This window comes from Bacillus rossius, assembly GCF_032445375.1.
Source record: "Bacillus rossius redtenbacheri isolate Brsri chromosome 9 unlocalized genomic scaffold, Brsri_v3 Brsri_v3_scf9_2, whole genome shotgun sequence".
Lineage (NCBI taxonomy): Eukaryota > Metazoa > Arthropoda > Insecta > Phasmatodea > Bacillidae > Bacillus > Bacillus rossius.
In genome coordinates, this window is record NW_026962013.1 from 18,736,611 (window position 1) to 18,761,118 (window position 24,508).

Consider the following 24,508-nt stretch of genomic DNA (forward strand, 5'->3'; position numbering starts at 1 on the left):
CCCTGGATAGTTGAAGATGCCTTTTTTTTTTTTTTTTAGCAGTGTAACAAGGATATGGGAAGGGAATTCACCATGACCTATTGCAAGGAACTCACATCATCATTTACCTGGAGTTATTTCGGGAAACCATTGAAAAAAAATAATTCAAATGGCCGTATCGGAACACGAACCCGGGCCCTCCTGGAATACGGGTTCAGAATTTTACCGCTGCGCTGTTTGTCTCGTGAGAGTAAACATGTCAGTTGAAATGCAAAACTGAAAGTAAGCTGAAGAGAACAGATATCCGGTCGCGAGCGTTTTAAGATTCTCACAAGGCCAAGCGACGCCGAGAAGGAAAATTGTCCGCATGCTAGGTAGAGATCTATTGCGAAGACAGATTTACGAGTTGGTTAACGAAGTGCATGAAAGCCGTCGTCGCGTTTACATGGCGAAAGGTTGCGCAAGGGACGTCAGAAGTACTGATGCCTGGATCGTAAAACTTTCAAGGACAATCCATCAACCTGTTGAACTCAACAAGGAATTTGCTAAATCTGTCATCAAAATTAACCTCCCCCCCCCCTCTTTTTGAAAAGCGTTGAGTTGATTCAATTACATAGCCTTAAAAAATCTAACAATTTATTTATTTACTTATAAAGTGGTTCTCGGGAGGAGTGGAATTTAAGTGCAGGTAAAGTTTAAGCTGGTAAAGGGCTAAGATATATATAGGATGTGAAGCGGAATCACTCAGACCAGTGGCTTATTCAGACTACACCGCAGCAAGGTGAGCCTCTAACTGAACTGTCATCATAACGGGAGCAGGTCTTGTGACTCGACTGCCAGGTCTGGGCATCGACAGCATTCCGCTCAACAAACAATTATCTTTGTATCTAAGAGGGCAGTTTTCTTCAACCTCCGATGTGCTATAAAAAAAAATTACATAACACTATAGTTTTACCACCTACAGTACAGAAGGATCTTACTTATTTTTCAACATAATCGCCAAGACATTTGTCATACCGTAACAGAAGCTTCTCGACGCCTTCATCGAAGAAGTTAGCCGCCGGCGAATAGATATAACAATGTCAGCGCCTGAATAATCTCCCCTCACGACGCCGCTGTGAGGCGGGTGGACTATCCGCGGTTCGCACTGGCTCCCGCGTCGTCAGGACCCATCGCAAGATTTGCGAATACGCACTGCCGACTGAAAGGTCGCCTGGTGAGCTACCTCGGCGGGGATTGCTGGGGAGAGAAGTGTTGGTCCTGTTCCGAACAGACCACGGTCGGCGTGTTTGTATTCCCATCACGGATGTTCAGTAGCTGGTCAGATTGCTGATGTACGGGCTTGGAACGGCGATGATCCATGTATCCTGACCGAGAGGTCACCCAGTCCTCCGCAGAATCGTGGAGGTTGCTGGGAGGGATACAGTCGAGTCCACCTGACAAGGAACGAGTGAAGCGTCGGATAACAGACACGGTGTGCGCTGTTGTGTATAAAAACGCAAAGCTAGACTCCGGAGACGAGCAGATGGGACACGGTATATTTATTCCATTGACACTAAACTGTTGAGAATGTTAAAACTTAATTGCAACTAACCATCAGTGTGTGATGTCACACACGCGCAGTTTGCTTGCTGATGCGTAGAAAATGTTTGTGCGGGCATTGTGGACAAATGTGTTGACGTCAAGGTACTAATGCATCAGCGGCCGCGTACACAAACAAGTTTACTTTTCATAACGCGCTGTACAAACGAATGGACGAACCTGCGTGTGTGCCGCTGGAACTGTGGGAGCTTCTAGAAGCCGAAGTGCCTCGTGATCCGAGGATGTGACTTGCTCAACTCTGATTGGGCGTGGTCTGCTGGTAGTGTCGGCGAGCGAAGGAACCTCACGCTTTCGCGGCATGTAGACGTGTCATGCCTGCTGTTGCTTGTACAGCTAGTGAAAGCTGTATCGTAACCTAGAGCCGTGAAATTTGGTACGTGTATTCTTCAGGGGGTATCCGTTTGCACCTCAAAAAAGAATTAGGATTTTTTAAAAAATAAAATTGTGTGCAGCAATTTTTCCGGTGATCTCCATTGTAATGGCCGTAGCGTTTTTGATGATGTTTTATACGTTTATACGTTTCTCTATGGCAACGGCTACTGCATTGTTGATTACTCATTCACGTTAGGACCTTAATCCAGTCTCTCTGTAATTATCTTTGCCATCAGTTGGCGCGGTATTGGTTAAAAAAAAGCGAATTTTAAAGCTTAAAAAAAACTGTTGATTCCAAGATGGCATCTTTGGTTTAATTTTTTTTCCCCAATTTGTCTTAGTTCTATTTTTTTTGTTTCAATAGTAGATTTTTTAAAAACGTATTTTTTTTTTTCATTCGAGGGGCGGCAGTGGCGTACCCACGAGGAGGGCATTATGAGCTGTGCGAGTGTTCTGCCTGAGGACCGCCGAGGCGAAGTACGGGCACATAATTATTATTGGTTGAATAAATGCTAATTCGAAGACTCCTTGAAAACTGTTAAATCCAAGATGGCACATTTGGTTTTTAATTCCCCCCCCCCCCCTCCAATTTATCATAGTTCTAACGATTTTATATCATAAGTTTATTTTCGAAATTAAATACGTAATTTTTTTTTCGTTGGAGGCATGTGCAATGCGTGCTGCGAGAGTGTTCTGCCCGATAGTACGTCGTAGCGGAGCACGGGTGAACAAGCTAGTAATAACACAAAGGATCCACGTTTACACGGTGCCGTAGCGCAGTCGGATGCTCGTCGGCTCTCGGTGCGAGGCGTTCTGGGTTCGAGTCCCGGGTAAGGCATCAGTGTGAATTTGCAACAATCGTCAAAATTGGTGACGAACACGTCAAAGAAAACGAAACTGTCAGAAATGTCAATGATGAGTCATAAAAGGGGGGGGGGGGAGGGGAATCAGGGCATTGGTAAGAAAATTGACTTGCATTCCAAAAAAAAAAAAAAACTGGGTTGAATTCCTATCCAACCATAATGGTTTCAGTTTTACATGGTTTACCGGAATCACCCCAGGAAAATCCTAGGATGGTTACTTGCTTATACAGGCCAAGGCCGATTTATTACCTAATATCCCTGTTCTGTGTGGTTTCGTATCACAGTCTCTAATTACCTTGCAGTCCACAAGTCGTTAAACTCACAAAAACGTTTAAGGCTATTATGGTGGAAGAAAGGAAAAAAATAAAATAGTTTGTTTAGTGTCGCGTTCATTTTGAAGTAACGTGGCAGCATGCAAATACGCACACAAACGGGGTCAAAACAACTATGGTAGGCTTGGATTGCGTAATCCCCGCAAGGAAATAGCACATTTCTTTGTCAAAAACACTAAAGTAATTTTTGTACCATCATCTGACGGTTCATTCACAAGACTAAAGTCTACAAGAACGGAAATACAAGAGATTAGGCGCGATATAAACTAAATAAGATATCAAACGAAAAAAAAACTATTAAACTTAAAGCAAATTAATTCTTGTGAAAATAATACTTAAGCTCAACAAATATCGCAGTCTTTCGCGGCCATAGTTTGAAGTTTCTAGACTTAAGCCGCATTTCGGTCGACATTGTTGTTGCCATCCACAAGGTAGCTTATTGTTTACGTATAATAGTACATATTTTAAGTGTGACGCAAAAATTTATTATTTGTTTATTTAAAACGCTAGCGTTTTTTTTTTAAAAAACGGCATACACAGTATTACTGTACTTTTATAAAACTATATTATGGTAGCAGAGGTTTCAAAAGTTTTATTTATATAAGTATGCCCACACAAATTTTATTTTAGAGTGCACTAAACGTGCTTTAAATTGCAACATTATTTATTTTTATCTACCGTCCTGTGGACAGCGAGGTTATTAGAGATGGGTACACAGTACACACAGTCACACAAAACAGGGATATTGCGCAATGATTCGCCAGGGCCTATAGCAAGGAACCATTCCAAAACTTGCCTGGAGTAGTTAATTTCGGGAAACTGTTGAAAATAGAAATCAGTATGTCAGGACCGGAGTCAAACCAAGGTTCATGGAACGTGAGTCTCGTGTCTTTTAAAAAAAATTGTTATTATAGTTATTTTTACAAATTTTTGGCTTGTCGGTAATTTTTATCGCCAACGGACTACCTTATGAAAATCTGCTGTCATTTTTTGGTGCATTATGCATGAATATCTATTCTTTAATTCATCCCTACATTTTATACATTTGGAACGTTTCATTTGAATAAAAAAAATGTGAGGGAATCTTTCAAACTCGCCAGTGATGTGTAAACATCTAAACACGGTAACGAGCAAATTAATGTAATTTCACGTGGTTAATGTTGCAAATAAACTTATGATACGAAACTTGGAAGCGAAATTTAAAGTAGAATTCTTAAAAATAATGCCAATGCTTTTCAAATTCCAAAATTAATGGATGCGAATCACACACATACTTTCTGCGCCCGCTACTAGAAGGCGGGCGTAAACGTTACTTACCACCATTAGGTGCAGATAGCAGCACAAAACACACCGCAATTTCAACTATTAGAAGTGGCTCCGATAAAAGCGAGAAAGACTTCATAAAATCCTAGACCCCGGCTTTGGACCTGATTTTCGACAAGGAATTATTAAAATACTGTCCTTCTTGTTAAAATTCATTAAACTGTTAATATGTACTTAAAATTTTCCGCATACGTAAGAAGTTATACTACTTCGGAATTACTCAAATATTAACCTGAAACATTTTAAAACACATATTATAACACTAAGTGTATGTTTGTATATTTGTTTTTGCTTAAACTGCTGAAATCGGTCTTTAAATACTTCCTACAAACAAACGTTAACCTTATTGCGCTGATTCAACATATGTATTACATTATATTATTACAAGTTATTAAATAAAGTAAACAAAAAAACTTCCAGTGACGACGTTCGAACCACGGATTTGGTTTCCGGGTCGCAGATCTGCGAGACCCGAAAAGAGGCAGACTTTCCCAAGGACCAAGCGCCAGTCTGCGGAACGGGGTCGGTTAGGAAGACTGCCAGCTCTGAAAAGTAGCTCACGCGAGGAGTGGTGGTTATGATAGATTTCCCCCTAGTGACGAAGAGTGGGTGATGGAAATGTTCGGCGGGTAACTGCGATCGTGCCATGTTAGGGAGCTGAGTAATTTACTGCGTGTTTTGCCAGGTTAATGCGCGTTCCAGAATAGAATTAAGAACAGGTTTGACGGTGGGCAGCACGTTTGAAAAAAAAAAAGTTTGGAAACTTTATTTACACAGGTCGTTTCTCCACGCACGCGCGCGCACACACACACAAACACACACACCTACACACCTACACACACATTAAACGTCCTGAGTTGTTGCGAAGTTAATTGCTTTATTAAGGACGTAATAACCCGTAATGACCTAGTGACGGCACGGCAATAGCTCCCAACTCTCTATGCAATTTACCATGCAAAAGCTATTTAAAGCTTGGGACCACGGTCCAAAGATAGACGCAGACATATTCTTGTCTTCTGCGCATTCCTCCAAAACATTGGCGTACGATCCGCCCCCGCGGAACTGTCAGGATCAGCTCATGTAAACAACACACCGCGTGCGTTTGTTTACAAATAGAACTCCGATAGATACTCGCTTTTAGTAAAACGTACAGATGCAATTTAGCACAATGTAAATATATGTCGTGAAATCACATCACGGGCGTTTTTTCCATCGCGATAAGTTGCGTTGTTCCCGGCCGCATTGCTCTAAAACAATCTATGCCACGCGAACAACTACAGAGCTATAATTCTTGCGTTTCGTCATGTGAAAAGTGGCTAAAACAGGCTCTTTTACGATCGTTTTTAGAGGCCCTGGTTATTACTATTGTTTTAAGAATATATCCTGCAAATATATCACGACAGCTCTCTGTTGCATTTTATGTATCGTCTCAAGTAGTATATACAATAGTACCTCCAAGAGCAGATTACAGTGTGAGGAGTGAGGATTGTGACGTCACGGCCGCCATATTGGATGACCTTAACTTAAAAAAAATACGACAACTCGACTGAAACATGTTGTGTTGTGTCCGGGCTGCCGTTGAGACTACGATGTGGTCGCAGTCAGACCACGCGGGGTTCGAACACCGAGTGGATGTGTTTGGTTGCCAAGTTTAAGGGATTGGTACCCCCTGAGAAGTAACTGCCGTCATCAACCTGAAGACTCTCATTTAGTCCTCACTTTAGTTCACTAACCACATTGTGGTTGCAGGGCATCTGCACGCCACGTCCGCCTTCCGTCGGGCCCAGAACCCGAGTGTCCTCCCTAGCCTTGCCCAGCCCAGTGATGCCAACTCCTGCAGAGTTTTCCCCCTAGGACCAACTTCAAATCCCCCTAGGTTTCGAATAAAAACCCATTAAGTTTTCATTGCACAGCCTGTTTGAGAGCTAAAATTATTTTCTCTTGAACCTTACATTTCCTTATTTTTCTGCCCCGACAGGGCAGAATAATTTTGAAATATAACATTCAGTATCTACAATTTTATGTATGTACGAATTAAATTTCGGTTTAAAGAATACATGTTTACTAACCTTGAAGTTCTGGATCGGTCTCCCAACATTTCGTATATTTTTGCTGATAATATATATATTTTTTTTGGCATTCTGGAAAAGATTTGAACACGAATAATTAATTATTATTCTTGTTTCTTTTTATTCCTTGACACCACAGAAAAACATAAACGACTTACTTTGCAATCCAATAAAACTCGCGAGTACACAACAAACTAACGGACACAATCTCAACCAGACAACTTATAACGTGAAAACGTTGAACGTTAAAAGTAAAAACGGAATTCTCTTGACCAGCAAGTTGTTGTTGTTGGTCATAGTGCGAAATTCAGCCACCGGCGCCACTTGTGTTTCTGTTATTTTTTTCACTTTGTTTTCAAGATATACACTTTAATTTCACGTCCTCAAAAAAAATTTCTTAAATAATGTACCCGCTAAAAAATCACCCTAAAAAATTCCCCTAAATAAATGTACCCAATAAAAAAAAACATCTTGGTCCCCCCTTAATTTGGGGGGAAAAACCCCAAGTTGGCAACACTGGCCCAGCCTCCTCTTGGCGACCACTCAACAACCACACAAAGTCCAGAGGGTCGCCTCCAGTCAAGAGGCCGGCATCTTCAAGGAAGCTCCCACGGGCTCCACTGACACACACGCATATCCACCCGTCCGTTTGCACAGGCCATCAGTACACACGTTTATCGACATGGCTACTAATGCGTGGTTCCTTGACGTGAGCACGTGAGCAAACTTTGAGCGAGGTTCGTACAAACACCCTCTGCGCATCAGCCCGCCGAATCAATAATATATCTATGATTTTATCAAATACACAAGTGTATATTTAATGACTCTGATAAACGGCCATTTTATATTTAAATCCTAGTATTAAGTGTGTGGTGCAGTATACCACACGAGTACATGTCCTTAGAAAATGCTATCTTTGAAGTATAAATTGATCTCCTTTGTGTTTTTCAAAACCATTAAAATAACCTTTATTGAATTTGATAAAAAAATTTCATTTATAATCAACTCCGGTTGTATTATAAATGTTATTTAAACACACAAGCAAAACACACGAAATTATAAAAGCAAAACAACTACGAAACTACCTACTTAAAGCTAAAGCAAAAAACTTGGAACACACCTCCTTAAGGCCCGTGTCACACTATGCGTTTCTGCCGATGCAGCTAAAACTTTCGCAGCGTTTTTTTTGGTGTGCATAATGCTGATATTTCAGGAATGCAATAAGTAAACTTATCAAAATCGAACGTGTAAACAACTGATGCATAAGAAATCACCGAGTAGTAACTGGCATCCGCTCGGGTTCAACCGCATCGTGTGACACTAGTCTAAGTCAGAACATGAGCGCGACAATAAACCACGTCTGAAGCCCTGATCTTGACGCTGTCGTAACAGTTCCTCTAGAGGAATGACCCGATAGTTCCATTCCGGTGGAGAGCGAAAAGCGTATTCTTGAAACTGCCAAAGCTGGTATCGGAATCAACATTGACGGGTAAACGAAAATATCTTTGGAAGTGTGGCAACGTTTCTTTAAATGTTGACGTCACTGGTAGAAGGCCAATCACAATGAGGAAATGAGCACTTCTCAAGAAAGGGTGTTACTACTGGCTCGCTGTAGGAAAGGTTTTGATGGAGATTAAAAACTGACGAAAACTAGCTTCTACTGCGCAGCTTAGGTTCCCCCCTCCCTTCTTTACGGTAGAGAGGGGAGTGACGGAAATTCTCTGTCGCAAAGAAGGGAGGGGGGAACCTAAGCTGCGCAGTAGAAGCTAGTTTTCGTCAGTTTTTAATCTCCATCAAAACCTTTCCTACAGCGAGCTAGTAGTACTTTCTGTAGTTGATGGACGTTGACGTTATGTGTATCAATTGATAAATCATCATTCAAAATGAGTGGAATCCTATGACATATCAAAATAAATGTGTTTTAAAAATATGTTATTTTACTGAAATGCAAATGTAAAATGTAGAAAATGTTCTACAAAAAAAAATTACCTAAATGTATACATATTCATGTTGTTTTAGTATTTTAAAAAAATTATCACAATTTTTTTTATCTATAGTTTCTGCTTAGTTGGATCCAAATCTTATAATATTTTTTGAATACTATGAGGTGGAAAAAAAAAAAGTGCAGTGTTTGTTAGTTAAAACAAAAATCATTTCTTAATGTGTAAACTGAGATTTTTATAATCACTGCACGTCGTTACAAAATGATAACTTTTATGACCAATTTAATAGCAATTATTTCGGGAAAATTTTTATAATTGTTTGGAATAGCGCTTCTGAGAAAAAATTATATTTATTTATTTATTTATTTATGAAAAAAATCTTCTTTCAGCAGTAGTGTGAGCTGCATGGTTCTATACCACTTGGAAGAACGCCCGGTACCCCGCTATGCTATAGTGGGCCCACCTTTTACATATTCCCCCTCTCCGACAGAGCAAGTTCGCCCGTCACCAGAGGTTACCGGCCTCGCTAAAAGAGCCCACGTGCCAAGGTCACGCGAGAGGCCAGAATAAACTGGCTTCTGCACGTGTGTTTCCTCATCCCCCCTCCATTAACCACAGTGCAGCTCCAAGGTTCAGGTCTTCTCCATGTGTCCAGTAATTTCACTGCTAATCAGCTCTGGCTAGACTACGGAGGAATTATCTTTCTCGCTTGGTACACACACACTGCTCTATGTACGATATATACTAAATTTAAAATTATTATTTTACCAAAATTAAAATTTGTAGCGGGTGCTATCCCTGTGAAAGGAGACTCGCTGGTTACCATGCATTTATTTTTAATTTATCTTATCGACAGTATATTACCATTACTAAACGTATTACTATATTGTATTTTCGCCCCGTGATATAAGTATTGCAGTACTAAAACACTTTTTTTTTAAGTATCGCTGTTACTACGTACTTTGTAAGAAAAAAGGTCAAATACTTCTTATTTTCTCAAATTTGGGGAAAACATTAGTTTCTTACACAGAAATTAAAAAAAAATACTGTACTTTTGCAAAAACTTCTTTTGGAAACCAATTGCCAAGACATAGTTTTGAATACTACAAAAAATAGTTTGTAACATCGTACAACACATGGCTACGGTTATTTTCTGCATATACCTTTTTCGAGGTAATACCCAGTATTTCTTACGACAATTAGCGCATAATTTTATATTTTATGTCTCATTCAAGCATATTTTTTTAAACACTGGAAAAGGTAATAGCATATTAAATGATTGGGCTTTATTTAGTTTTATTATTCTTATTAATGTGCGTAGTTAACACTGGAAAGCTATTCAGGGAACGGTTTACAAATACGTAATTTTAACTATTGGGGGTACTGGGACAACACAAAGCATAAAAACTCGGGTAAAAATCCGAAATCAGTATTACTGCGAACACTATTTTTTTGTATTGTTTGAGTTGTTTTCATGCAAATGTACCAATTAAAAATAATATCTGTAATTTTACATGAATATTTATGTTGCATTTATGAAAATAATTTACATTGTGGCGTGCCCAAACAGTGCGGGACTTGAAGAGCTGTACGGTCACCCCCTCTACCCCCTCCAACCATCTTTCATACCTGATAAAGTAACGTTTTCTGAGGACAAATTAAAAAAAAATAGTTTCTTAAAAAAATAACCCCTACAGTCCCCATTCACGAGTTTCTAGATCCGCAACTGGCACTCTAATTAAAAAAAAAAAGTAAAAAGTTTTGCGGGGATAACAGTGGTTATTTCAGCGACTTCATAGCCTACTGTAGCGACTAGGCCGTCTCGTCTAGGAAAGCGAAAAGTTATGAAATCTGATGAAGACGGATTACTTGAACTGACACTGACTATGCTTAATCTATTTGTCTTGTGTTACAGGTGGGGTCGCTGGCGGCGTGTTACTTCGCGAAGCGAGGTCACACTGTCCACCTGTACGAGGGCAGAGATGGTGAGTGTTTTCGCGAACAAAACACGGACTGCGCTCTTCAAAAAGTGCGTGCAGCGAACATCAAAACTGCTCGTTCATGTCTCTTGACTACCTTGGAGAACAGGACAGAAACAGTCGTCAAGGAAACCCTGTAAATCGTACCTCAATGAAATAGCGAATTAACCTAATATTTCATTTACATTACAAGCTGCGGCTCCATCAAAGATATGTACCTTTTATTTCTAACACAAAAAATTTGTTTGAATCCACTAACTTCTACACTCTGTTCAATATAAGGTGAGTATTTTGTGACGGGTTGTGGGAACGACAAATCAACACTGTTAGATAGTCTTGGTGCTACATGATTTTTTCGTTTAATTTTTACGTCACAACATTCAACTGTAAAAAGACTTTATTCATTTACAAAAAAAAAGCTTTTAATTACCCAAACTGGTTTTCAAAAGATTTGATTCAATCCTTTAAATCGAAGAAACACTTTCATAAACTCTATAGAAGAAACAAAAACACGTTTTATTGCTAAGAATTCTTCTCATTCTTCCGGAAATGGGCTAAGAATCTAATCAATCGTGATAAAATTAATTGGATGAGATCGAATAACAATTATATCAAGAATAGTCCAAATAAGTTTTGGCGTTATGTGAAAATAATGAAAAACGGTTATAAAGAAAAATATTAATTAGAAGTGAATGGTAGAGTTCCGAGTGATCCAAACATATTGTTACGATCGCGCTTGGCTGCAGTGCTTGGCATCGCCGCGCTCGTTCGGCCTGTCTGCGCCCCCTTCCATCTGCATCCTCTCCCTGGTACCTCGTGTCATATTATCGCACGACATCCCGACCGTCGCAGCGCGCACCTGCCTCAGATCGAGTTACTTAAAAGAGGCCGCACTGCGGAATAAAAGGACTCAGACATGTTTATCGGCGCGTTTTGTGGGAACCCGATGCTTGTTGCGTTTATCGGCGTTCTTTGAGCAGCCGCCGCGTCCTTCGACAGGACTTACGATGCGTTTCTGGACATTTCGACGGCGAAGGTCGCGCGATATCTCGGAGACATGCTCGATTATTCTGGACGGGAACCCAAGGGCTATATAAGGAGGTTGGGCCGACCTTCGAGGAGTCAGAGTTCAGTGGGGAGTTCTCCCGCAGCGGAGTTTCCGGGCGATAGTACCGCCGGTGCGGCAAAGTGGCGAAGTCCTTGGACGAAGGTTCCAGGGCAGGGAGTGAGAGAGTTCAGTGGAGTCGGGAGTTTTCCCACGGTGGAGTTTCCGGGCGATAGAGTCGCGGGCGCGGCGGAGTCCCGAGTGAAGTTGCGAGCGAGGAGTCGAGCGGATCCTCGGCGAAGAGGAAGTGCGTCGGCAGCGGCAGAGTGTGGCGACGGAGTCCCGCGGCGGAGACCCACGACAGTGCTGCGGCGAGAGTTGTGCCAAAGGTGTGGCCCAGAGAGGTGTGCGGAACGAGTAACTGGGGAATTGACATTTATTTAAGTGTAATTAATTATTTTCCAATTTAGAAGATTATTTGTAAGTGACAAGTAGTGGTAATAAATAAAACTGTGTGTGTGAAATAAAATCTATTAATTGGGCTATCCTTTACGAACCCGCAGGGAAATCGTAACAATATTATCAAATGCTTTTGCCAAGTACTTCTAAAGTGTTTATGTGTACCCAACCTGCCCTTATCATGCTTCTTCTTCTACTTCATTTTGTAAGAATATTTCTGTTCCTATAATCTCAGAAAGCTTAGTCCTTTGATACATTAAGGCCTTAAAAACTCCCTTGTCTACTGGTCTTGATGGGATACCAAACTTTATAATAAAAGGGTGTTCTCACCTATTGGTGCCTATTCTAACACATCTATTTAACATGAGTTTAGAAACTCAAGTCTTTCCAAATGAATGGAAAATTACAAAAGTTATTTCAATTCATAATAGCGGTTCTAAATTAAATGTTTACAACTACAGACCTATTTCACTTCTAAATGGTTTTTTCAAAAAATTTTGAGAAAATTAATTTCAAAATTATACATTTTACATCCAAAAATAGATTGTCTGATGATCAACATGGTATATCCACAACTACAAATTTAATTACATTCTTCAATCTTATTTATAACGAAGTCACCAACAGGGGGCAGGTTGATGCCTGCTATTTTGATCCAGCCAAAGATTTTGACTGTTAGTCATACATTATTATCAAGCAAATTATCTTATTTTGGTTTTTGTGATAATTTTATTGATTAGTTTTCCAGTTACCTCACAAACGGAAGATTAATAACAGTAGCTCCACACATCTTGAAGCTACTTCTGGTGTCCTACAGGGCGGTACATTATCACCTTTACTGTTTAATTTAACATATTCATTGATGACATTACTCATGTTATTTCGCATTCTACCGGTGTATTGTTTACAGATGACTTAAAATTTTGTAGAAAAATCACCACTTTAAATGATTGTCTTTTATATAAATTTGACATTATTGCAATTAGTTTTTGGTGCAAGTTAAATCTAGTTCGTCTTAACAGACATAGCTAAAATAATATCATTTACCAAGAAATATCTTTCTATCAAATGTTATTATAAATTAGAAATTGCCTTAATTCCATAAGCTACTTCATTAAAATATCTTGGAATTATTATAGATTACAAATTATTTTATCATCAAGATCTAGATTATCTAACTTCTAGTTCCAGAAGAACACTTGCCCTTATTAAATACATCACTAATTATGCTAAAAATTATATTTCCATTTTATATCTTTTCTTAGCAATTAGGTCAAAACTTGAGTATTATTCAATAATAAGGAACAATAATAATTCTTCTGATAATGATAAAATTGAACATATTCAAAATAAATGTATCCATATTATTGTTCAAAAAATTGCCATCCTCCTAAATTAACTTATCTCTTTGACCAGCGGACCTATCTTGATTTTTCTTTACCACTAACTGTTATAGTTATAAAATCCATTGTAAATATGTCTTGGATAATACTGGCATTAGAGTTCCTCCATTTTTGAGTCGTAAAAGACCTACTTATGTACACTTTACTGGAAAAAAGATATAATTTTTTTAGACTAATCAATAACTATAATAGATTAGATCAACTTGAAAATAAAACTAATTAGCTAGTACACGTAGATGTTTCCATGATTAGTGTATCCTCAGTTGATAACATTTACTCTCCATGTGTTATAAAATCTTTAAATCTATTTTACTCTCCATCAAATTACGTAGTTTTATTTGTATTACGAATCTTTATGTTTGAGTTAATGTGTGCGAGAGAATGGCAGTATAATAATAATAATAATAAATTTATTTCAATATATATATTAAATTTAAAACCATATTAATTTTTTTTTCATATTTAATACATTATGTTGAAATGGTTTATGTCGGTGCTAAACTTTGATGCTGAATTGGTTAAAGAGTAATCAGTATACTGGCGGATTCCCCCTCCCCTCCCCGAGAAAGCTGAATAATTTTCAGATTTTCTCCCAGTTACTTGTCATAGTCTTGATGCAACCTTTTGGACATACTCCATTGCTAAGCACATGTATGTCTGTAGAACATGTATGTTTGTAGTTTTCGTCTACAGACATACATGTGCTTAGCAATGGCGTATGTCCAAAAGCTTACATCAAGTCATGCACTCCCATTGCACAAATCTTTCAAAGATAACACTTGTCATAGATTACCAAACTTTTAAAGTTATATTTTACTGCCGTGCTATATATATATATATATATATATATATATATATATATACATACATACACACACTCACACACACTAGCACACACACACACACACATATATATATATATATATAACTAGCAAACCCGGCGAACTCCGTTTCGCCACCAAATGGCTTCGTTTTATGTAACATTTCGTTTGGTGATTAAAAGATGAAGAAAAAAATTTTTTTGTTTTATATTTGAAAAGGAAAAATTTTATTTCATTTCACAACAGTAATGAATTCATTTCGATTACAAAAATGAAGTGTTATTTAGTTGAACTTCTCTAAGTAAATGAAAGTGAATCCAAAGTAAATACTGAATCGAAGCGTTATACGTGTCCGCAAATTATCCGTTTCATTGAAGTGCTCTTTGGTAAACCACATTTTTTGTTTTTTGGTCTGACGTTAACACAAACAAAGCGGATGGTTTTCCAACTCGTGAACACGCAACGTATAACTGCCCATGTGAAAAACAATGATTTTCTAAATTTATTCCGCAAACACTAAGCGATTGGCCTTGCGACTTGTTAATTGTCATTGCGAACGCAAGGCGAACTGGAAATTGCAATCGTTTGAAGTCAAACGGAAGATCAGTCGGAATCATTGGTATTCGAGGAATACATACATTTTCACCTGCGTACTTTCCGTTAATAATGGTTGCCTCAATCAAATTCGGCATAAGTCTTTTTACCGAAAGTCGAGTACCGTTGCAAAGTCGCGGTGGATTCAAATTACGCAATATCATAATAACTGTACCAACTTTGAGTAGTAAGTTATGTGGTGGAAATCCTGGTAACTCCAGAGAGTTCAAAAACTCTGTTGGATAATTTACTACATCATCGGGATTTGTTATGGAATCAACGGATTTGTATGTCACCAAATCGCCAGAAATTTTTGATTGAATGGTGAAATTCAGTGCGTGTACATCATTATTCTTTGCGGCAAGAATTGCTCGTTGACTTAACCAAGCATAATTCTGATAATTCTCACTAATGTTTGGGAAAACATTTTCAATAAGAGCTAATTGAGAGTCTACAAATCGGCAAAAGTCGTTGGTAAGAGTAATTAATCCAGATGTCGCATCAACTGGGACTTTTCCATTTCCAACATCTAACAATTGTTTGGAAAATTTTGCAGCACTTTGATCATTTTGAAGTTGAACTCTCATATTTGTGGTTAGCGATAATGTTTTTACGTTATTCCATAAAGGTGATGCCTTCAGGCAAGCATTCAATTCATCTGCAGGCGTTCCACGGGGAATTACTGGCGTCTGCCTGAAATCGCCTGCCAACAATATCATCAAGTCGCCAAAGATGTTGTTATTTCGCCGAAGATCCTTCAGTGTGAAGTTAAGTGCTTCAAGTGATTTCTTATGTGCCATTGTGCACTCATCCCAAACAATGAGCTTGCATTGCATCAACAATTTTCCCATTGCACTGGATCGGGAAATATTGCATGTTGGTGTATCAATTGTGTTTAAATTGAGTGGCAACTTAAGCGCAGAATGTGCAGTACGACCGCCATCTAGAAGAGTCGCCGCAATTCCAGATGATGCTAACGCCAAAGCTATGTCACATCTTGATCGAATAGTGGCCAAAATCAATGAAATGACAAATGTTTTCCCTGTTCCTCCAGGCGCGTCCAGGAAGAATAGACCACCAGTATTATTGTCCACCGCTTGCATTAATGTTTCGTATACTTGTTTTTGCTGTTCAAATTATTTCGAACGAATTCCTGCAATGTATCAACATTGTATTGCAGCTCTCGATTTAATTCTTGGTTGAATGCATCGTGCATCGATCGATTTGGCGCAATCATTCCTACTTCAATCAGTAGCTTGTTTGCAATAGTCAAGCATTGATCCTCAATCAGAATCAATCCTTCATTGTAGATTTCATCGGTTATTTGGATGTCAGGATTATTCGTTTGAATGCGCAAGCGATGCAATACTGTTCATTCATTACTGTTGTGAAATGAAATAAAATTTTTCCTTTGGTGGCGAAACGGAGTTCGCCGGGTTTGCTAGTACGTTATATGTTTTTTTTTTACTTTTTTTTCACAATTTCACAGTAAACACAATACCGGTTTGTCACATGAAATTAACTGAGCAGAGAACAATGAGTAGTTGATTTGATGGTTTCCAATTGAAATGTTAGGAAACGAATAACTTATTTTTTTTCTTTTTTTTTCACAATTTCACAGTGAACACAATACCGGTTTGTCACATGAAATTAACTGAGCAGAGAACAATGAGTAGCTGTCAAACAATGTATCACGCACCGGCGCCATCTACTTAAAATGTTGGTTTGTCCTGAATTTTTCCTGAATTTTCTTTGCTATAAACCTCACGGAGCCCGAGACCTTTCCAACGACTGCAAAACCGTGGAAATCGGTTCGTGCGTTCTGTAGTTATAGCGTCAGGAAGGAAAACCCGACTTATTTTTATATAGTAGATAGGATGTTTATGAACCAGAAATAAAATAGACTGAAGATTGGTAACGTTAAGATGTCCCGGTGTGATGTCGGCAGACGTGCGCGCCAGCCCGCAGTACCGCGGCCGCAGCATCAACCTGGCCATGTCGGCGCGGGCGCGCGCGGCGCTGGCCGAGCTGGGGCTGGAGGCGGCGCTGCGGGAGCACGGCGTGCCGCTGTACGGCCGCATGCTGCACCGCCGCGACGGCAGCCTGGCCAGCGCGCCCTACGATCCGCGCGGCCACCAGGTGCGTCCGTCCGCCTCCCGCCCGCTCGGCCCTCGCTTCTTGCACTTTGGAGCCCTCCACCTCCCTTCACCCTCCACCCGCCCGCTCGACCCTCGCTGGTTACCCCAGTTCTCGCACTTTGGAGCCCTCCTCCTCCCTTCACCCTCCACCCGCCCGCTCGACCCTCGCTGGTTACCCCCGTTCACGCACTTTGGAGCCGTCCACCTCCCTTCACCCTCCACCCGCCCGCTCGGCCCTCGCTGGTTACCCCAGTTCTCGCACTTTGGAGCCGTCCACCTCCCTTCACCCTCCACCCGCCCGCTCGGCCCTCGCTGGTTACCCCAGTTCTCGCACTTTGGAGCCGTCACTCAGCGGCAACAGATGAACATCCAAGGGCGTCGACGTCTTTACGTCGGGAAGCCTATGATGTACATCAAGTTCTGTCCCTGCCCGAACACGACCGAATATTCACCTTCGGCCAACCTCGGGTTTATTTATATATATATATAAATTTTTCTCTGTTTATTTTAATGTAGCTATACTAACCTAACTAACCGTCCATAGTGTTTTAAAGTGTTTTAATGTAGCTAACCTAACCGACTACTTTTAATATTTGAATTCATTTTTCCTGCGCAAAAATAAAACCAATCCCGAGGTTGGCCGATGGTGAATATTCGGGCGTGTTCGGGCAGGGACAGAACTTGATGGACATCTTAGGCTTCTCATTTACGTTACGCTGACCTAACTGAAACTAAGTGTGCTTTGTGGGAAGGGTGCCTACACACCCTAGTCATGCTGGGGATCAGCCGTGCAGGGAGAACTGAAATTGGTTAAGACACCCGAACAGTCCCGAGTACATTCGAAATGTCGCAGTTTCATCGTTCAACAACGTGGTCGCGATCGGGGGAAGGTCGATGAATTAAACCTAACTAACCTGTCAATCCCACACAATTTCATTTCAATCACGAAATCACCTAGATGTACAAAAACCTACTCTCGGGAAAAAAAATTATAATAAAGTAAGAAACTTTTTTGCAAAGAATATACTTTTCTGATGTTCATGACAGTACTGAGCAGATACGATCGGAATTATATGATTGAATCAACGTTAATTTTGCTATGCATAAGTTTAATTTACCTTAAGGCATTGATTGACCTTTATACTGTGGTTTTTATGTTAATAACTTAAAGCATCTCGGTAATAACGTGTTTCGAAAACGAGAATCCTGCTGGGAAAAACAGATACTTTCCAGAAAAAAAAACAATATTGCTCGACTTGAAAACCAGAAGTACCAAGCGTGCACTGACTATCAACAGAAGGTCGCTATTTACGTCAAACGAACACCAGTTTCGTAATGTTCTCGCGGGAGTTGGAAACCTGTTTCCGTCATGCGATCGTTTTTCCTCGCGTGTCCTGGCGGACGAGCGTGTGCAGTGTACAGTGCGTGCCAGAAGTCTCACGACCCGCTAGCGCCGGGGGGGGGGGGGGGGGGGGGGGGCCGTGATGGAGGGGGCGTGACCAAGGAGGTTGTAAAATGTCCCTGGGCGCGGCGCTTTTCTTCGAGTTCCATACCCGTTCAAGCATCTACCACGTTGTGTTTCCCGGCCGCACACACGGTGTGCAGAGCTTCAGAAAAAATCACACAAAACTGCTCAAGATATTAGAGCAAGCTCTGTTTACGAAAATAATTTCGTAATGCGCTGAGGAAGGATTAGTAGTTCGTTTTTAAACGGCATTTTTAGAAAAGTGAAAATTGCTTTAAAAAAAAAAAAAAAAAAAAAACCCTCGTGTTTTCAGAATAATATTTAGGTATGAAACTCCTAGTAAGAGATTCTTGAATCACTAAAGGGACTTGCAATGCATCTTTATCATAATTTCTCCCGCAATATAATGTTATGGTCACCGCTCAGATGTCATAGTTGCGCTCTGCACGACGAGAAGACCAAGCGCCGGTTCAGAGGCCAGCGCTAGAAGCACCAGCGAGCGTGGCACTCATCATCCCGTCTCACAAACACAGGCGGGCACCTTAACAAGCAACACGTAGGTAGCGTGCTCGCACCGGCTTCATATGTTTTTAGAGCAGGTAGTATGCAGCGAAGCCGTGCCTGGTTCCGCAGAGCTCTGTCGGTCAGCGCGGAAGTCCATCGAGACGTGAAGTGAAGCGCTGTTCGCAAGACTTTTGGCCCTCACTATAGCAGCACCACCGCGGCCAGGAAACTAACGCCTGCTGGGGGCATCGTGTTTATCTCACATCTGTTGGGCCTCGTCCTATTGAAAGAGACTGAAAATATAATAATAAGAATTCACAATGCCACAAATTACCGGCTTTTACGGGGAGTCGGCAAAGGGTCATCACCGAATCCATCCTTCTCACACGTGCCCCGTACCTGAGATGTTGGTTACAAGGTTGACTGACACGTTCTTTAAATGATTCATGCAATGGGGAATTTTGACTTAATACAATTTCTTGGACACATGCCATTGCAGTTTTGCACTGTTTGTCATGGGAAAAAAAATCATAAATGCAAAATAAGAAATTAAAAAATTCAATACATTTTTATTTGTTATTCCTTATTTTGCATTTATGATTTTTTCCCATGACAAATAGTGCAAAACTGAAATGGCGTATGTCCAAGAAATTGTATTAAATACAAGGTCGACCCTACATGTTTCGCTAAGCGCCCCTGCCATAGTGATTTAGAGAAATCATATTTAACAGTGGACTTTTAAGAGGGAAGCTAGAAACAAAAAAAAATTGATTTAAAGAGGGTTAAGCCATTATTTTTTCCCCCCTTTAATATTAAAAAGTTGCCTTCTTTAAGACAGAGATGTGATTTTCTGCAACTGTAAAATAGTGTCTTTTGTCAGTGTTATTTAAGTTGTATTTCGGTTCATATAATTCCACGTTAGGCTCTTATTTTTATAGCAACAAAAAGTTTAAACAAGATGTAAATCAACACAATTCTAGTGGAATATTTTTCCTAGTACTAAAGAAACAAAAAAAATTCAACTAACTCTAAGTTAGTTGCAAGAATTTATAAGACCTGCTGTGGGTGAATTCGTGGTTTTCACAAACAATTAAGTTTGGAGACACTGTTAATGAGAACACACTTAATTGCACGGGATAGTACCAGCTCGTTGGCGCATCAGCAGTACCAGCTCGTTGGCTCATTAGCAGTACCATCAGACGCCGGGTGACATGTCTGCATCGGTGATGGAGTAGTCGGCGGACTTAGCTTTTACTTCTAGGGTCGTGGGTTCAAGTTCTACGTACGACTTAGAAGCGCAACTAGTAAATTAGTAAACAGTACCCCAAAGTCAGAGACGTAATATTTTTTTGAAGTTACAATTCTTTAGGCGCGTTATAAAAAAATGATGTAAGTGATTTTTGCGATGAGCGCGCACCATGCAACGAAAGTTTCACAGGATGAAAATAAGGCTACATACAAATAAAAATTATATATATGCTTTTAAATCCTATACTTTAGTGATTGATATTGAGTACTGGTCCATATGATTAAAAACCTTTATTTATTGTAAATATTAGTGGTATAAATTGTGTTTATAAACTTTTCAAGTGTGGTTATTTTTTCGTATGTATAATTTATTTGTATTACAAATTTTTTATTTTATAAATAATTAAATTTATATATTAGAATAAACATTCGGCATATTTATTGATTTTAATTATAAATTAAGTTCAGCTCGATTATTTTACCAAATTAAAGAATACATTTTATAAAGGAGTTTATATTAGTATTAAATACCGAGTATTAGTTTTTTTTAATTTGATTGAATTTATACTTTTCCAACAGTGTTTATGATATCAATCCATTCTTTTATTATTTTATTTATATTAATTATTTGCATGAAAAACTAAAGTTAGTTTTTTATTACACCAAGTAGGTATAACTTGTAACGCGCATACATAAGTACACGCACCCATTTGTTTTCATGAACCCAAAAAATCACACCAGGGATGATCCAGGTTTGGATTTATGACCGGGATTTTTCTGTTAAAATTACACTTTTAAGAAAATCCAATAATGTCGTCTGATTCCGCAGTTTCGAATACAGCCATTCATTCTTAGGTCACGCATTTACTTACAGCAAGTTTAGATAGGCAGAACTGCAATAAATAGGCTAACTTATATACGAAAAAAGAAACAAAATATTTTCTTATGTAATTCACAAACTCAAAGCAAGTATATATTTTCTTTTTTTCTTCTTCTATAAATTCACTCATTGCATTATTTTTATTGCAAAATTTAATTTTGGTCATTTATTTCTCTGTTTCAGTGCATTTACTCCGTGAACAGGAAGTACTTGAATGAAGTTCTGCTGACAGGTAATTAATTATACATTTTCAATATTAGTTACGTATTTCATGTTTGACACAATTAACATGTAAAACATTATTGTTAAAATCCTTTGTATAGTTTGTACAAATAAAATTAGACTAGCATGGAAATATTCTGAGAGAATTACATCCAGTCTACTTTGGGAAGAAGATATTCTTACTATCAGATTTAGATAAAATTAGTGTCAGTCGATCAAACTAGGCATTTATTATTTTTTAAATTTTTTTTTACTAAATATAATTCATGTAATAGAGTTATATATACATATATAGGGAATGATACTATTTTTATTCCTTTATTTTACTAAGTTTTTAAATAATATTGTTATAATTGTCATCTTGCAAAATTACGGCAAAAAAATTCTCGTGAAAAAATTTACAATCATTGTAATGATAACGGCGATATCATGTGTCAAGTTGCAGCGCGACTCTCTACACTTAAGCTGACGAAACAATCTTGTGCAATTAAGAGTTAAGGAGTTTTTGAGGACCCCTTAATTAATCGCCTTCGTCACTATCGAGAGGTAGAAAATTATTTGTAATATCACATAATCCCTTAAGAAAAAAATAATGTAAAATTAGTTAATTCACAAAAACTAATTTTATTGTATGGTTAAATTTTTACATTTTATTTTTCTGAGTATTTATGTTCCAGAAATGTTTTTACTTACTAAATGATTTTATTGCATAAGTGTATCATGTGTCAGTCAAAATAAGACTATTTTAGAGGATTAAATATTAAGAAATATTTTTTGTTACATATTCGCTGAATAATACACTATTTGTTTATGAGTAGAGACAATATATAGAATTAAAACCAATAACAACGAATCACCTATTTTAAAAACTTGTTCTTATTCATAATGCATAAGGATTTGACACATACGACATGCGAGAGACTTGTATTTGTGTTTAGAAGCCGAGAAGCAGCCCAACGTCCATCTGCACTTCAACCACAAGCTCGTGTCGGCGAACTTGGAGCTGGGGGAGACGACTTTCCTCAGGTAGGCCCCGCACGGGAGAGAACAGTCCAAAAAACTACATTCCCCGTCTTCGCATTTGACATTTAGGCTGGAAGAAATGCAAGAATGCAAGGATGCACCTCCGAACTAACGCATTATATTTTTTATATATACGAGGGTTTTTTTTTTCAACCTCCGATGGGCTATAAAAATACAAATTTACATAACATAATAATTTTATCACCAAAATTACAGCAGCGTCTTACTTATATTTTCTACACAATCGCCAAAACAATCGAGACATTTGACATATCGTAACACAAGCTTCTCGATTCCTTCGAAAAAGTTAGCCGCCAGTGAATAGAGATAACAGGGCCAGAGCCTGAATCTTCCTCTTCCTCAAGACGCCGCTGTGAGGCGGGTGGACTAACAGTGCGGCGCATTCTGACCCCACTATTCGTAAATCTTGCGATAAGTCTTGACGCGGGAGCCACTTCATGCTTCTTGTATTTCTTGCGTTTTTACGTTTCTTGCGTTGTTTATAAACCCGGCCAAACGGGCGAGAGATAAAAACCAAATACGACAAATTGATTTCAACAGCTTTTTTTGTTTGACATCTTTTCAACGTTTAATATTGAAAATTTGCCTTGGTTAAGACAGATAACACATTAAGATATTTAAAAGACTCTAATATATTGCCTTTTGAAATTATTATTCCATTTTAAACGCCAATGACTGTTGCTGACAGAAAATATGAACTTGAGACATTGTACTAAATTATATACTATGATTAAACGAAGCAAATTTGTGCAATTTAATAGATAGAAAATTACTAATAGCCTAAAATCTGTTGAAAAAAAGTATTTAGTTTCCCATCTCTCCCCCTTTTAGATATTGTTATTGCGCAGTTTTCAAGCCACGTATAAAGAAAAAAAAAACATAATGATCCCACTCTAACATTAAAAGAGAATTCCTATTATGCATATTATGCCAATAACCAAATGAAAAATTAAGCGCAAACTTCAGTTTGAGGCCGTCTGTAAATTATTAAGTATGAACAAACTAAAATAGTGTCTTATAGATATAATAGTATCATAGTTTTTCATAATGCCTTAATGGTAAATTATAGATTGAATACCCACAATTGTTTAGTACTGCATTCATTCTACTCACAGAATAAGTTTCAACCTTGAAGTTATATTAAAAAAAAAAAAGGTTTCAGCCTAGGCTACCATCCTGTGAATGTGAAGTACTGAATTAGAGAACGTTATGAACACTGCAGGCTCTTTCACCCAGTCCTATGCATGTACTGGCGGTGCTGCCTAGGAAAGGTTTTGAGGGCGTGGTATATAACCAGAGGATGGCCACGTCTGCATGATTACATGGTAACCGGGCGAAGCCATTTTTTTCCAGCTCATGTTGGTTAGACGGGAAGCATACAACTCACGTAGTTTCGGTTCCCTACCACGTTCGTGCAACTTCGGATTTCTCTCAAAAATTGAAATTAAAAAAATCGAAGGGTTAGATTAGGTTAGGTCAGTCATAACATGCTTGTTTTCATTGGAAACTTCTGATTTAGCGGCTGTAGTGGCGTTAATACCAAAACGCAAAACTTCGGGAATCTTCAAATTCTTGCAGGGAACCGAAACTACGTGAGTTGTAGGCTTCCCTTGGTTAGACGCCCAAAACATTGGCTGAAGTTTAGTGCTTGCATTGTGGAAACAGTTTTAGATGACTGTGCATTTTATGGAAGTGACTGTGTTTAACGACGGATACTAACCATTGTCAGTTGCGGTCAAACACGGTTTCCGCGTTACAAATTGGCGATGGTGAGGTAGGAGGAAAATGACTTGAACAACGCGCCAGCATGCCGTCTCCTGACAGTCACTAACTGCATGGGCCATACAGCGCAGAGCTGCTAAGGGCGGGAGTGCCGCTGTCGTCTCGTGGCAGAATTCACCAGGTGCCCAGCAACGCCAATTATCTCAAAAAAAATGATGCCCTGAGTTGTTTGACGTCTCTGGGTGCAGAGAACTCCTGAATTGCCTGAAGCTTGTCAGGGGCTGTTTTGATGCCTTCTGGTGTTGGTATATATGTCCCAAAAAATGGCCGTTCATCCCTACAAAACACTGACATTTTGAGTTTCACATAGTCATCCCAGCAGATCGCAACTTCTGTAGCACAGTTCCTGTGTGCTGTAATTGCTCCTCAAACGTGGTTGACGTAATCAGTAAGTCGTCAACGTACGCTCGTGCTAAAACCACTGCATCCGGGGCCTAAGGT

General features: G+C 39.1%; 2 protein-coding genes across 3 annotated transcripts in view; one reads left to right on the forward strand and one right to left on the reverse strand.

Annotated features, from left to right (window-relative positions):
* Window positions 1-24,508, reverse strand: part of LOC134542918 (myosin heavy chain 95F) — a 265,995-nt gene that overhangs the window by 208,519 nt on the left and 32,968 nt on the right. The gene's annotated exons all lie outside the window — the stretch shown is intronic.
* Window positions 1-24,508, forward strand: part of LOC134542992 (kynurenine 3-monooxygenase) — a 53,705-nt gene that overhangs the window by 6,130 nt on the left and 23,067 nt on the right. The window contains exons 2-5 of the mRNA XM_063387647.1: window positions 10,399-10,468; window positions 16,733-16,923; window positions 21,203-21,251; window positions 22,180-22,267. Of these exons, the coding sequence (XP_063243717.1) occupies window positions 10,399-10,468; window positions 16,733-16,923; window positions 21,203-21,251; window positions 22,180-22,267 (398 nt within the window). The remainder of the gene's footprint in view (window positions 1-10,398; window positions 10,469-16,732; window positions 16,924-21,202; window positions 21,252-22,179; window positions 22,268-24,508) is intronic.